Source organism: the organism of the source record quoted next, unplaced genomic scaffold (assembly GCF_019419815.1).
Source record: "Pyrus x bretschneideri cultivar Hongxiangsu unplaced genomic scaffold, Pyrus_bretschneideri_v1 Contig25, whole genome shotgun sequence".
Classification (NCBI taxonomy): domain Eukaryota; kingdom Viridiplantae; phylum Streptophyta; class Magnoliopsida; order Rosales; family Rosaceae; genus Pyrus; species Pyrus x bretschneideri.
This window is the reverse complement of record NW_025999557.1, coordinates 4,781,393-4,795,465: the sequence shown is the minus strand read 5'-3', so window position 1 is coordinate 4,795,465 and position 14,073 is coordinate 4,781,393. Positions and strand designations below refer to the sequence as shown.

Below are 14,073 nucleotides of genomic sequence, written 5' to 3'. Positions count from 1 at the left end.
AAGAAAGCAAAGCTAGCAACCCCATCTGGCATATGCAATGACGCCCCACAGATGGAGAGATTTTTCTGTATGTGCCAAGAACACGGTCCAATACACTAAGTGTAATAGTACAATTGCTGAAAATTTGGAAAAAAAATTTCAACCAATTATTTTATGACACTTGACATACCAAATCATGTTCTCGACATACTGAAAAATTTCTCTCACAGATGACATAACCACTCCAACAACTAAAACACCCCCACATTCCTCCTCTTGGTTTTTGGATATGGTACATTTGCCATACTTGATAGAGCTTGCAATCTTTTTGCCTCCACATTTATTTAACTTCAGTAACATGTCATTTTCATCCAGCCACACCACCTTCTACACAAAATGAGCTTCCTCTTTCTTGAGTACTAGGAGGCGAGATGTGCGTTAGAAGGGAATTAATCTGTCCTACCATTAGAGATATCTCTTGTTGTTTATGAGTGTTGTAATCATAAAATAATTATGCCTCGGTTGCAACATATTTTATCGCCTGAAGCAAGTTAATACAAATGATGAGATATTTAAGTCGTCGATGAGTGCTCAAAACAGAACATTATTATCCTTGATAACAAAAGATTTTTTTGTGTGAGGTAAGTTGTCGAGTGCGACGTATGCGGTCTCTAGAGCAAGGAGAGAAACAAATACTACAATGTACATGATAATAGGGTTTTTGTCCACTCTCAAGATTTTTAAGCATTTATGGGTTCATTTGTTTCTGGTCATAGAAGCTAACAAAGACTTGAAGGATGACAAAAAACATGCTCTAACCGGTAGCCTTTGAGGGGAATCAAATCCACCCTGGATCTCTATGCCCGAATTCCACAAATTGAGAGATTTGGACGTTTCAAGAGAGAGATTTGGACGTTTCAAGTTTTTTGAATTTTTGTGAAGTGAGTAAGAGCAGGGTCTGGACACAAAGATCCGGTGTGGATCTCAATCCATAGGTATTATTTGTAGAAAAAATTGTGGCTTAACTTTCACCTTTGAGGGACAAAAACAACTTTCAAGAAAAGCACTTTTCTGGTTCTTAATCTTATGATCCAACAGGCCCAAAAAATTATAGAGAAAAATCAATCTTCTGATCCAAGTTTTGGTGAAATAGTGGGCTGTGGGGGAGCATTTTAACCAAACTGGATCATATGAGCTTTGCCAAGTTCAACGATATAAGCTTCCTCACTACCAAATTAACAAGAAAGATGATACATTGTTGCGTCCGATGAAGGGTTTCAAAACAGAGCCTTACATTACATACCTCCAAGGAAGTTATTACGCTACCTCGTTACGAAGGTGCTAGGCGGATTACACGAAAATTTTCACTACATCAAAGTAAAATCGTTCACGCTAAAGGACTTCGAAAAACTCTGATATCCATATTTCTTGACAGATTTCATAGCAGTGGATTCCATTGTAGGATTTACTCCATCGTAGGAATTGACCCGCCCGCAGCCACAATCTGTTGCTCCAACTACAGAAACCGAAGGGGCAAAGTCAATGAATGGACGAGATAATGGCAAAGAAGCTAATGTGAAATCCAAACTGAGATTGTTCGTGGTAGCAGTCCGAGGATGCTTTGGAGGATCCAAAGCGATGAATATGTCAAGGACAGAACATAAGTTATATCCCCGAGCTCACAAGCAGGGGTTATGCCAAGTAATTCCTTTAGATAATCAATCCCGGAAAATGCAAGCTGCCTAGTAAAATTTTCATGTACTTACGCTAAATAAAGTTTCGAGCTTGTTCTTCAGTGCAGAGCTTTCTTGCTGCAGTTGTTGCAAACATCTCAAACACCTACACCAAACATTACTGAGTCACAATTAGGTGCAACTGCCCTGCTACAAACCCTTTCTTCATCGCGAGAGTTGAGTACAAACACAAATGAAATATAAGTCGAACATAAGATACCAACTTCTCTTGAATCATAGTGGGGATGTTCAGAATTTTTTAAACATTATTTTAGTTAAACTATGATTTTCTGTCAATGAAATAACCGGCTTACAAATTTCTAGTCCGAATTGTGATTAATATTATAGTGTTAACGGAAGGAAGAGCATATACATTGACAAATTTCCGATTGCTGGTGTAATATAAATCAATCACTGAAAACATCACCACGAAGCAAAAACACTTACCCTTCAAGGTTCCGGGCCTCACAAAAATTTCTGAAGTTGATGCATGCATTTTTAAGTCTCAATGCACCTATCCTGCAAACCGACGAAATCAATTTCCAATTAGAAACCTCAAAAAAAACAACTAAGTACAAAAAATTAGCGTACCATATATAAAGAACGATCAGAACAGCCGTTCACAGCAAGTTAGGCATTCAAGTGACACAGAGAATTGACAATCAAATAAGTAAAGAAAAGAGGTTGGAATTACCAGGCACTGCTACCCTTGAATTGATGAACATAGACATCTACCTGTTTGAAATTTACAACGTTCTGTTCTCTACGAAAAATAAACGAAACCCAAATTAACATTGTTTTCACACAGCTACCAACAACAACAACATGCCTTTTCACACTAAGTGGGGTCGGCTATATGAATCCGCCATTGGCTCGGTTCTGTTTTCACACAGCTACCACCATAAAATTTGTCCAAAAGCGAAGCAAATCAAAGAATATCACTCAGAGTTAAGACAAGAGAACTCACAGAGCCCTGGCCATATTGTTGAGAAGCTTCTCAGAATCTTGAAAGAAAAGAGAAACAACTTCAACTACAAAATCTGGGCTGTTTTCATCCTGCAGCTTCTTTAGCTGAGCAAATTGATCGTCCAAGAATCCCTTTTCACCACCACCAAAAACCCCACAAAGCAAAATTACTTCAACGGCCCAAAATTCAAAAACAAAGGGAAAAAGAATTCCAGTTTTGAACCACAAATGGAAGTACTTCTGGGAAACTAATTCTGGCATCCAGCAATTTCTACAAACATTTCTTCCTTATAATCTGAAAGTTCCTTTTTTAATCAAAGTAATCTGAAAGTTCCTAACTTTTTAAGTTTTATGGTGAAATTAACAAAACCCATAAAACTTTTCCACTGAAAACAAACAGTTGCCAACAGAGAAAACCCAGAAAACTTTCCACGCAAACAAACAGATACCAGCAGAGAAACCCCAGAAAATTTTCCATGGAAACAAACAGAGGCCAGCAGAGAAAACCCAAAAAATTTCCATGGAAACAAACAGAATTCAGCAGAGAAAACCCAGTAGAGATAAACTAAAACATCAACGGAGAAAAGGGAAAAAATCAGAAAAACCTCTCGGCGCAGATACTGAGTGTAGTCGAACCACTGCTCCTGCCACTGAGTCACGGCGTCCATGGCCGCCTTCTCGCTCAGTTCCTACCTGCACAGCGGGCGAGTTTTTGACTCGGCAGACAACTTGGGAACGATAATGCGGAAGCGGGCATATCTTATATAATCTGTATACAGGAGAAAAAAGGAGTTATAAATGTGTGGAAATTGAAATGGAAAGGCTCTTTCTTTTTTTATTGAAAGCAAACGTTTCGAATAAAAACGTCTTTGGCGACAAAATACAGAGTAACTGACTGATTGACAGAATGACCTGCCACTGCCACGGAGGGAAGATTTTTGTCAACGTCACCCGAATAAGCTCTATGTTTATTTAATTTCCCCAAATAATTATAAATATAGGCCATCTTAGTCTACTACCAAATAAAAATATAAAATTTTAGCGAAATATTTTCGGTATTATTTATTTTTAACAAAAAAAAATCATATTTTTACCTTTATCTGATACTATGCATTACCTTTATTATCTTTTTACATTAAAACTAAATTTTTTATAGACATTTCATTAGTTTTCATATAAAAATAATGTTAAACTATAATCAATTGTTTAATATTTTTTCCACCTAGTATTGCATGGTACTAATATTCGTGTGAAGTTTTACGTCCGAATCGTATGAATGATAAGTTCAACACCAACTTATTTTTCTATTGTTCACGCAAGGTGTCTTTTGCAGCTAACACATGCATATTCAAAAGAAATGCAAAAGGGGACAAATTAGTGGCCTCTCTTGATCATCATCGTGCGATTCACCAGCGTAAAAAATCTAACCTAAGACATGCTAACTACTGGACCACTCTATAGTGGTTTAATCACTTTTGCAATTGGGATTTTTTTTTTTTTTTTTTTTTTTTAGAAACAAGTATGATATTCATTAAAGCAACATAGAATTCGTTCAAACTAAGGATATTGTGATCACTGGGCCTCGATAAAAACTATTTCAATTGGGATTTAATTATGATCATTTTAGACAAGTATTTCTATAAATTTTACTTTTTCAGGGAAAAAAATAATATACACTAAATTAATTTAAATTATTAAAAAAGTTTGAATTCGTGCATAAAGAAAGAAACACACTACTCTAACTATTTTTCGAATTTATCAATTTAAACCATGAAAGAAACATAGACTGCAGAAAAAGAAACACAGACTGCAGAAAAAGAAACACATTGCTCTAACAAATTTAAATACGTTAACGGACATCCCTATCCTAACGTTCCGGTTGCTTGCTTAAAAAAAGTCCGCGACCGGCTTTGTCAAGTCCATTTTTAGGCCGCCACCACCACCACAAGCCGCATGAGTTGTCCTCATGACTAATTTGGCATTATGCTTTGATTGAACACGTGTCAATTTTTTAGGCGTACAAGGAAATTAAATTATTCGACCAAAACACAAACAAATTAAAAATTAAGGATTTGAACCTATCAATAAAATTCTATATTTTGGTGGGGCGGTGCATGATCCATGGAGGATCCATATCCAAATCCACGTAAGCGGTCATATATTGTTGCCCACAGATTTTAAAAACTTGGCATAAGAAAAGGATTCTTTTCGGATTCATTTTATGAGGATTCTGAAAATTTTTATATCCTAACCGTTCATTGTATATTATGCGGTTAGTTTTTGTCAAGTACTATTTGTGTTTAATTTTAAATTAAAAAAATTAAATAATTTCTGATCTCATAATATATAATAAATGATTAAGATATACAAATTCTTAGATCCAAATCCTGATAGAATGTCAAGCCCACGACCAAATCCAATGTTGGAGATTCACTACTTTTTGGAAAGCTTCCACCGAAGAGGCAATCAAATCTATATTAGGATTTATGGATTTGACTATTTAAAGGAAATTGTGAAGTGCATGTTTGCAACGAAAGTGGAAGGAAACTTTTATAGGGAATAAAATAAGGTCATTGATGCTTTATGACATCAAATATTAGGTATTTAAAAAATAACATGTGCCAAAAAAATAAAAAATAAAAAATAAAGTAGGAGAGATGAGAATACTTCGTTAGATGTGTGGACACAAGAAAAATAGTAGGATTAAGAACCTGGACATTAGAGTAAAGTGAACCGAAAACCTAGAGATGCTTCAGTTAAATGATGCACTATAAGACAGAAGCTTCGAGCAAAGAGTATAGAGAAAGACTAAGAAATAGAATTCAGCAAAAATATGAAGTATTTGGTAGTTAGAATATTCGATTTAGCGTCATTTAGTCTATTTGTTGGATTTTTAATGATATTATGATGTTTAGTCTACTGTTGTTGAAAAGTTTCAAGTTAAAAAACAATTGTTGCTAGGTCTCAATTTTGTTCACATTATAAGTTTTGGCATTTGCCTGTTGCATGCACGCCCGTATTAATGTTATAAAAACCAACTAGGTTATAGTTTAGTTGCACTTCTCTTCCCAATGTCGAAAGATGTTCCGAATTCAACACCTCATCCCGCCACCAATTAAGAACGAGAGGTTCGGCAAAACCATATTTAGATCTTCGAATCAAAATCATTTGTAAATCTACTAGTCTCAATCAAACGTCGTACCGTAAATGGGAACGAGTTTTACGGTTACTTGTAGCATAACTTGTGAGAATGCACACCATGCAATCAAAGAAACTTTAACGAAAAGCTTCCGGTACTGTTCACTTTAACAAAAAAACTACATTTTTACACTAAAAAATTAATCATAGTACTATTCACTTTATCCTTTTGTCCTTATCGTTAAAACTCAAAGTTTTCAAACCATTTTCATTAGTTTTCCTTACAATCAAACCGTGTACTCCGTTTTGGCAAAATTGGCCTTACACACAATTGTGTAATTCCAACCAGTACAACAACCAAGCTTTATCTCACTAAATGAGGTCAATTGTATGAATCCTATAACGCCATTGCGCTCAGTTTTGCGGCCTGTGAAATTGCAATTTACAAAAATTACAAGTAATAGCATTTTCTTTTCTCATTTTTTTTTTTTGGGTTTCCATTTCATCATTTCAGAAGAATAAAAGTATAGGTGTACAAACTTGGAGAGAACTTTGTTTCATACCAAATTTATCTGTACAGGACATAAGAGGAGGATCGGCGAATAGTTCAACGCGAGCAATACCAATTCCAAAATCCACTTTCTACAAAGCCTTGTCAACCCACAGCTACCACAATCCATAAAACCTTTTGAATTTCCATCTACAATATGTACAATTCCGAGCGAGAGAAGAGAAGTTACCTTTGCTTTGGTGACATATTAACGTCGTGCATTTTTTATTGATCGTCGGAATAGGCAACACGCAGCTTGAACTTATAGATCAACCTGCCGGAAGAAAATACGAGGTCATTGCTATCAACTCATTTAAACAGACTATTGAATTCAAAAGTTAGCTTGTGCGATGATGTAGTGAAGCAATAGCTTTAGATTTTAACCTTCATCAGAAAAGGCAAACATGCCTCCAAGCATTTCACCATCTTCCTCGTTTTCGGGTTTCACCTTTTCGCAGTGGCTACTGTCGCTGTCAACATCCTCGGCTACGACTTCAGTTAACCCATTGCATCCGTTCTTCTCCAGTGCGTTACAATGCTCCTCCTGGAAAAACTGTGAAAGATCTATTGGATGCTGCAAAGTGGAAGCCCCCTCTGCAACAATATCGGTACTCGAAGCACGTTGATCAGAGTATAAAACTGAGACCTCCCTGATCCCAATTGCTTTCAATGCTAGGCCTTCTTCGGCAGAAACTCTTCCTCCTGGAATCAAGGTACTTTCTAACGCAGGCAAACCGTTGGTGACACAGCCGTTGATTTGAGAATCGATGTTCTTAAAATGTTCAGATGGAGTACACAGAATGCTGAAAGACATATGGTTTTCTAATGAAGGCTCAACAATTGTATTGGGTCTTCTTTCCGAGCCATTCAAGGTCTGATAAACTGTTGTGCGGGGCTTCTCATTGTTTATTTGATCGAAGTCAAGAAAATGCTCAATTCTTCTTGACGAACCTGATAGAGATCCAAAATAGTAATTATGCGGACACAATTAGTTAAAATGATCAGGATAGAACATCAGCTATAAGAAAGAATTTTGTAAGAGCCTCAACATATGGATTTATATATTTGGAATATTACTTGAAGACCTTGCCAAAACAAGTGTAGAGATTAAATTTGAGCATTTGACAAAGAATAATAATCATCAAGTCCTTTTTGCACTAAGAAAACCATTGCAGACTATCTCCGATCTTATTCCTCTCAAAAACAGAAGAGATGTTCCAAGTACCGGGTATTCAAGCGGTACTCCACGTCATAATACAAGTGAAGGAAATGATATATTTTTCTTTGTTCCTCCACTTATTTTATGACACGTGGAGTACCCACTTGAACACCAGGCACTTGGAAAATTTTCTCTAAAACAGATGGAGAAGCCACAACGTAAAATGGACAGAGAGTTTTCATTTATATCCATTTGGATGACAGAAAGATATTAAATACTGATTGAAGCATATTTTTTTTTATCATTGTATCATACCCCCATCTGAGCTTTCAGTGGAGCTAAGTGATGCAGGCTTCGAGTGACATATAACAGTCTCTTCCAAGATCTTGTTTTCAGCTGGATGAGGCGGCGAAGTATGATTGGGATACCTCCCACCAGCAAGGCCTCTGAATCATACAATGAAGGGAGAATTTAACAAGTATCAGAATTGTGGAAGGACAAAACACACAGAGGACCATGCTTAAGCATGAAACATATAATATAACAGTATCTTTACCCAGCGCCTGGTAAGCTCAGACGCCAGCATCTCAAAGGATCAAACCACTTATATTATTTAGATTATAGAGTTACAACAATGTGTGTGGAACTATAGATAAAACGGTCGTCACCTGTCATCCCAGCTTGATTTGATGAAATGGAACTGCTCGAAAACAGGTAACAAATCTTTCTGTCTCATTTCAATTTCATGATCAGGGACCTTTTCAATTTCAAACTCTCCACCGGTGAAACTATCAGCTCTTGGATCGCCCATCGTGTAAAAACAAATCTAGAACAGTGAAAAGTAAATTACCACCAAAACAGAGAAGAATGTTAACTGGATATGTAACTTTGAATTTTGAAATAAGAACTACCTTAGACTTTTGCCATATTGGTAATCTCAAAGAACTGATCTGCACCTCTGCATTAGAGAGGTACCAGCGGGACCCATCATGGACCTTCCCAGAATAAGTTTCCGGTCTCCTTTTCCCCCCAACAGCACCATTTAAATCTAGAGATTCCATTCCGTGAGTACCATCAGAACCTGATTTGTTCTGAAGTATGCCAGCCACCTCTTGTCTATCGAATGTGGTACCAAGACTACTATCCTCTCTTTCCTGCCAGTCTGACCGCCTACATACATCCCACCATTGAATGGGTTCAACTTTCACTCTCAGCTCTTCGTCCTGAATATGCATAGACGTGGCTGCCTGGGTACTTATACCACTATGACTCTGTTCTACCCCTATCCTTGGCTGAAGTTCATGTTGAACTACATGACCTGATGGAGTATAAACTAATAGATGTTCCAAGGTACTGGTCCTTGAGTTACTGTGCTGAAGACTTTGAGATAAGGAATTATGGAAAACTGCAGCAACAGCACCAGATGGCACAAAGACCTTCCCTGTCGCTGAAGCAGTGGCATTGTTGGCTGTGCTAAGCCATCCAAAACTACTGTACTTTATCCTGCTCACCACGGAAAGAGCAACAGATGGTGGTGGTGGAAAAGATTGTTGATTAATGACGCAAGAAGAAGCAGACCACCAAGGTAGAGATAAAACTGGACATAGGGAGGGTTCTTCACTGTGACTATTAAGAAGCCGAAATCCAACATCGCCACCAAAAGGGGATAAAACAAAAACATGGCAGGTCCCCTTGGATGAAACAATTGCAACCCACTGACTGTAATGACTAAAGCAAATGTCCTGGATCATCTGTCAGAATGATAAAAAATCAGGAAAATGTGGGTGGAAAATACAACAAAGATTACAGAACATCTCAAAAACTCATATATACTAACAGCTGATGTTATTCCACGATGCAGTTTGTAAAGATGCACATGAGAAGTGCTCCAATCGAAGTTTTGACCACCTGATCCAGTGCGTTTGCATGAAGGCATTATCCGGAAAACGTTAACATTATTTCCATACACTGAGGCAGTAACCAGAAGGGTCCCACTAGGATCGAAACACAGCGCAGATATTGGACTAGTATGAGCCTTAAACTGCGATATAACAGCTCGGGTAACAAAATCTTTGACAACAACCTGCAAGAAATTATTTTACCAAGTAATGAATAAGAGCTTTTGACTCAAAAGCATAACACAAAATTGTCCTGAACATCTGATAACCAACACGTAATAGTTTCATATCTCATTTCTTTTTCCTCAAGGTTATAGTTCTTATAGGCTAAAATATTAACAACTCAATTTACGTTTATATTCAAAATAGTAACGGCAAAGAAGGCAGTCTATGAGGATGCGATATTGCTTTGTGCTCTATGTCAGTCTTGAGTGTAATATAGATAAGTATCATGGTGAAAAGATAGCATCGTACGGTATGAAATCGTCTAACTAGTCTAATCTAGCAATCATACTAAAGATATATCAAGTATTGTCAAGGGCTATTTCAAGAATGAAATGAAGTTAAGAATTGTTATAAGAAAAACTTGCGCACATTATCATCCTAAAGCAAACAACAACAGAGTCTCAGACACCATTTCCAGGATAAAGAACAAAGAGAGACTCAATATGAGGAATAGATTCTCCAATTTCGTAGCTTCCAAGCCTAGACAAGAGACCATTGGTGAGATTTCATTAAGTTAATGAAAAGATACAGTGCTTAAATATTCATTCTGAGTAAAGAACTAACCATCCCTGCATTATCCATTTCTGTGCCTGCATGCCTGCTAACTTTCCAGCCTGAATTTGACGATATTGGAGAGTTAGATCCATCAGGGAGCATCTCTTGACAGTATTTATACAAGGTTTTGCATCCCATGTCACCCAGGTTAATTATTCCAGCAGCCAACTGTTTACTAGACTCCATTGCATAACGAGCCACATAACTACCATTGCCAGGTGATGTAGATGGACTAACTCCTGGGGAAGGAGTTAGGTTTTGGGGGCCTAAGCGACTTGCGTTTGACGCTAGAGGGCTGTTGGAAGCATAGGCTAACCACCTTGGACCCACAGCCATTGGGCCGTAACCAACATTAAACCCATTTGATCCTTGCCCTGCTAGCTGAGGAACAGGATAGGTAAGAACACTGAACCTGTTTTCAAGGGTGAGCGCGTCAAAACAGTAAATCTGCAGCCGAATGTCAGGAAGGTCAGTAATATGCATCCAATCTCTTTATACAGAAGGTGTAATTTAAAATTATTCAATCTCATAGTCTAAACTTCTCAAACTATATTATGTGTCACATGTAACCAAGTGCTTACTTGAGTTGCAAGACCCACAGCTACAATCCGAGGACTGCATCTAATCATACACACAGCAGACCGAAACCTCAGAACATGTACATAACCTTGGGACCTAATAGAGTAAAACCGAACAGCTGTAGGAGAGCTAACAGGGTTCCCTGGCCGAGACTCCAAATTACCATCTCTGCCTGCCACTCCCAAATAGCTAGTATTATGAACAGTTCCCGCACCATTAGTGTCATCTCCAGCAACAACCAGCAGCAAAGGATGCGTGGTTCTGAACCCTTGGTTACCATCAGAAGCCGCAGGAAAGGGCTGCATCTGTAAGAATGAAACCGAGCCATCGCGCTTTGAAACTAGTTCACTGAAATTAGAGGCATCCTCCATATCGAAAACTTGAAACCCATTTTGATAACCGAGTAAGAGAACATGCTTGAAGGTAGACTGACTAAACTCTAGCCTGTCAAAGCCAGCCCAGGTTACCTGTTTCACCAATGGAAGTTCACAAGTAGTCTAGTATATATGCAGTAATATCAAAACCTCGCTAAGAAAAAACATGATAGCAACCACCAAATCCAACAAGAAGTTTGCTAATTCACTTAAAGCAACATAAACTGAAGACAGCATTCACCATTAGAGTAAAAACATTCATTTTGAAGTGCTTTTAAAATGACTAGAAGTGCTTTTAGAGAAAATGTTTTTAGGTTCCAAAATCACTTGAAGTGCTTCCTGCAAGTGCTTTTTCAGAATCCACTTGCAGTTTTACTAAGGATTTCAAAAATATTTTCACCAAAAGCGTTTTTAGTCATTTTAAAAGCACTCACGCAATTCGACAAGAAGTTTGCTCATTCACTTAAAGCAACATAAACTGAACTAAACATTCAGACCACTACAACAAAAACAACTCGTTTTTTGCCAAAATCCAAACACGAATCCAGCGATTCGACCTACTTAATCCTGCCATTGACTATAACCTCTCTCCCGCCCTAAAATTTCATAAAAAATCACTACTCCAACAAACAATCCGGAAACTAAAATCCAACAATAATCTCCAGAATAATTACAACAAGAATAATCAGCACTTCAAAAGCTTAAATAGGAAACAAAAATTCAACTAAACAGAAGCAAAATTAGGAAATCGCTTTCACACCTGATCCTTCTGATCCTCGGAAGCAGAAATCGAAGCAGCTACAGACGCACCGGCAGAGCGAACAGAAGAAGCGACGGTGCTGGCATTCGTCGACACAGTTTTAAGGCACGACGAAATAATCCTAAGCGAGTTCGGCAACAAGCCATTGTTCTTCCCCTTACTCTTCTTCATCCTCCACCGCCACCGCCTTCACCTAGCACTTCGTATCTTCCTTCAGCCTCCACCGCTGCTTCCGGAGCTATCCTCTCCGCCGCCGCCGCTGCCGATGAGCATCTCCGATCGCCGGCGATCGGATTATATAGCATCCGCTGATTACAGTTGACGATTACGATTAGGAAGGTCTTTGACTTCAACTACACCAACAACAAAGCTCCTCAACAAGGCGTGTGTGGTCTCGTCGTGTTCAGCTATATTCTCTCTCCTCTCTTTCTCTCTCTAAATGATCAGAGACTCCGTATTTTTCTTTCTTTATTTATTTTTTTCTCTTTATTTATTTTTTTCTCGTCGTGTTCAGCTATATTCTCTCTCCTCTCTTTCTCTCTCTAAATGATCAGAGACTCCGTATTTTTCTTTCTTTATTTATTTTTTTCTCTTTCGCTTTCAGTTTATTTCTACTTCTTTTTCTCTCTCATCGTCTCTCTCTCTCTCTCTCGTTTCTCTCTCTTCTGTGCGCGCTGGGCGTTGTGGTTATGTCTCGCTTCTGTGGTGCAAATCAAATAACAGTCGGTAAAAGTGATTTTTTTTACTGTGTAAATTTTGGTTATTTACTGTTTGGATTTGGTTATTAACTAAGAGTTAAACGCGTTTTGTTAGATAGTCCGGCGTAATCATTGTACCTTTTTGTTTTGATCTGGTCATCGTATTAAATTTTAGTTTTGTATTCTAAGAGGTATTTAAAATATCGTATACAAATTTGTATATACAAAGAAAATTTTTGGTTCAGTACTTCATCTTAACGACATAAAAAAAAAAATTGATCAAATTCTGTTGAGTCTGACTCATGGTGATCATTTATCAAAGAGCGATTTTAGTTATCAAGTAATTGAACAACTAGAAGCAATTTACTTACGATACTTAATTGACATTCATAAAAAGTATCTAATGGCTGACCGGCAATTATTAGTGATTCTCACTTCATGTAGGCGAGTTGCAGCCTACAATCCAAACTGAGGACGGGTTTTTGGAGTTAGTTCACTCTTGCGGGATCACAACCCTTTGTCCTGGGCATTGTAGCACGTGTGTCGCCCAATATATTGATATCAATATCAATTGATTTCGGTAGAAATTTAAATGAAACTTTAGGACAATGCCAAATATTGGTTTATACAAATTATAAGACTGTCTCCGATATTTAACCGATGTATCTGACATATACATCGACGACATTTGTCGATTTTGGCTGAAATTTAAGAGTTTCTTTGATGTGGGGACTTCACCCCCTTCCATACATCTTTCTATGACTTTTTTGATATTATCACGGAAATACTGACGAAATTCAAACACTAATTTAGGTAACATAGGTAATAACTAGAAAGGAAAAAAGAACCTATGTAGAAATCTAAGGCGAAATTGTTATCATTTTTCGGTTAAAAAGTATGATTGTGTGTGACTAGTTGATCTAGCATCATTCAAGTTGTAGTTGGTTAGAGGATGTATAAGTTTCATTCGTACGGATACTAGATATATTAGGTTTGGTTAATATTAAGTTGTGACATATTGTGATGCATTGACGATGAGTTTATCATATGTTGTAAAAATCTTAGGGTAAATGTCTTCTGTTTGTTAGAGAATACGTATAATTACCGTATGGAGACTAATGTTGGGTTTGGTTTGTGGGCGTGTGAGTTTTTTTTTTCTTCTAAGAAACGATAGTAGATTCATTGATAAGAGTCATTACATAGTTTGCTACAAGGCCATTTAAGGCATCACACTCTCTTCAATAATTAAATCTGAGATTAAGGTTGGGGGTTGGTTATCCCAATCACGGGCGTTGCTCATTGAGAGGCCCCAGAGAGCGAGTCTATGTGCTGCGTTGTTTGCTTTGCGGCAAGTGTTGGTTAAAATAGCTCAAGTGATTGTTGATAGCAGCTCCTTGATATCCTCCATAACTTGTCCAATGTCAGATAAGTCAGTGGAGGGGTTCCTAGACGCTTGAAC

The 14,073-nt window shown here is 37.6% G+C and overlaps 2 protein-coding genes across 3 annotated transcripts; both read right to left on the bottom strand.

Annotated features, from left to right (window-relative positions):
* Positions 1–1,184: 1,184 nt before the first annotated feature.
* On the bottom strand, positions 1,185–3,554 carry LOC125478587 (histidine-containing phosphotransfer protein 1-like). Of its 2 annotated transcripts, none has more exons than XM_048586894.1 (6): positions 3,284–3,554; positions 2,680–2,810; positions 2,407–2,475; positions 2,160–2,231; positions 1,746–1,818; positions 1,185–1,598 (listed from the first exon to the last, which is right to left on the bottom strand). In XM_048586894.1, exons 1-6 carry the CDS (start codon positions 3,344–3,346, stop codon positions 1,347–1,349), a joined length of 660 nt encoding a protein of 219 aa, XP_048442851.1. In that variant the 5' UTR covers positions 3,347–3,554; the 3' UTR covers positions 1,185–1,346. The 2 variants fall into 2 exon arrangements, with proteins under 2 accessions (XP_048442851.1, XP_048442852.1); XM_048586895.1 differs by having other exon boundaries at positions 1,185–1,495; positions 3,284–3,538.
* Positions 3,555–6,267: 2,713 nt separating this feature from the next.
* On the bottom strand, positions 6,268–12,399 carry LOC125478522 (autophagy-related protein 18g-like). The gene is made up of 9 exons (XM_048586731.1): positions 11,917–12,399; positions 10,785–11,249; positions 10,213–10,650; positions 9,363–9,608; positions 8,437–9,276; positions 8,194–8,351; positions 7,841–7,971; positions 6,751–7,317; positions 6,268–6,640 (listed from the first exon to the last, which is right to left on the bottom strand). Exons 1-9 carry the CDS (start codon positions 12,085–12,087, stop codon positions 6,636–6,638), a joined length of 3,021 nt encoding a protein of 1,006 aa, XP_048442688.1. The 5' UTR covers positions 12,088–12,399; the 3' UTR covers positions 6,268–6,635.
* Positions 12,400–14,073: the final 1,674 nt, after the last annotated feature.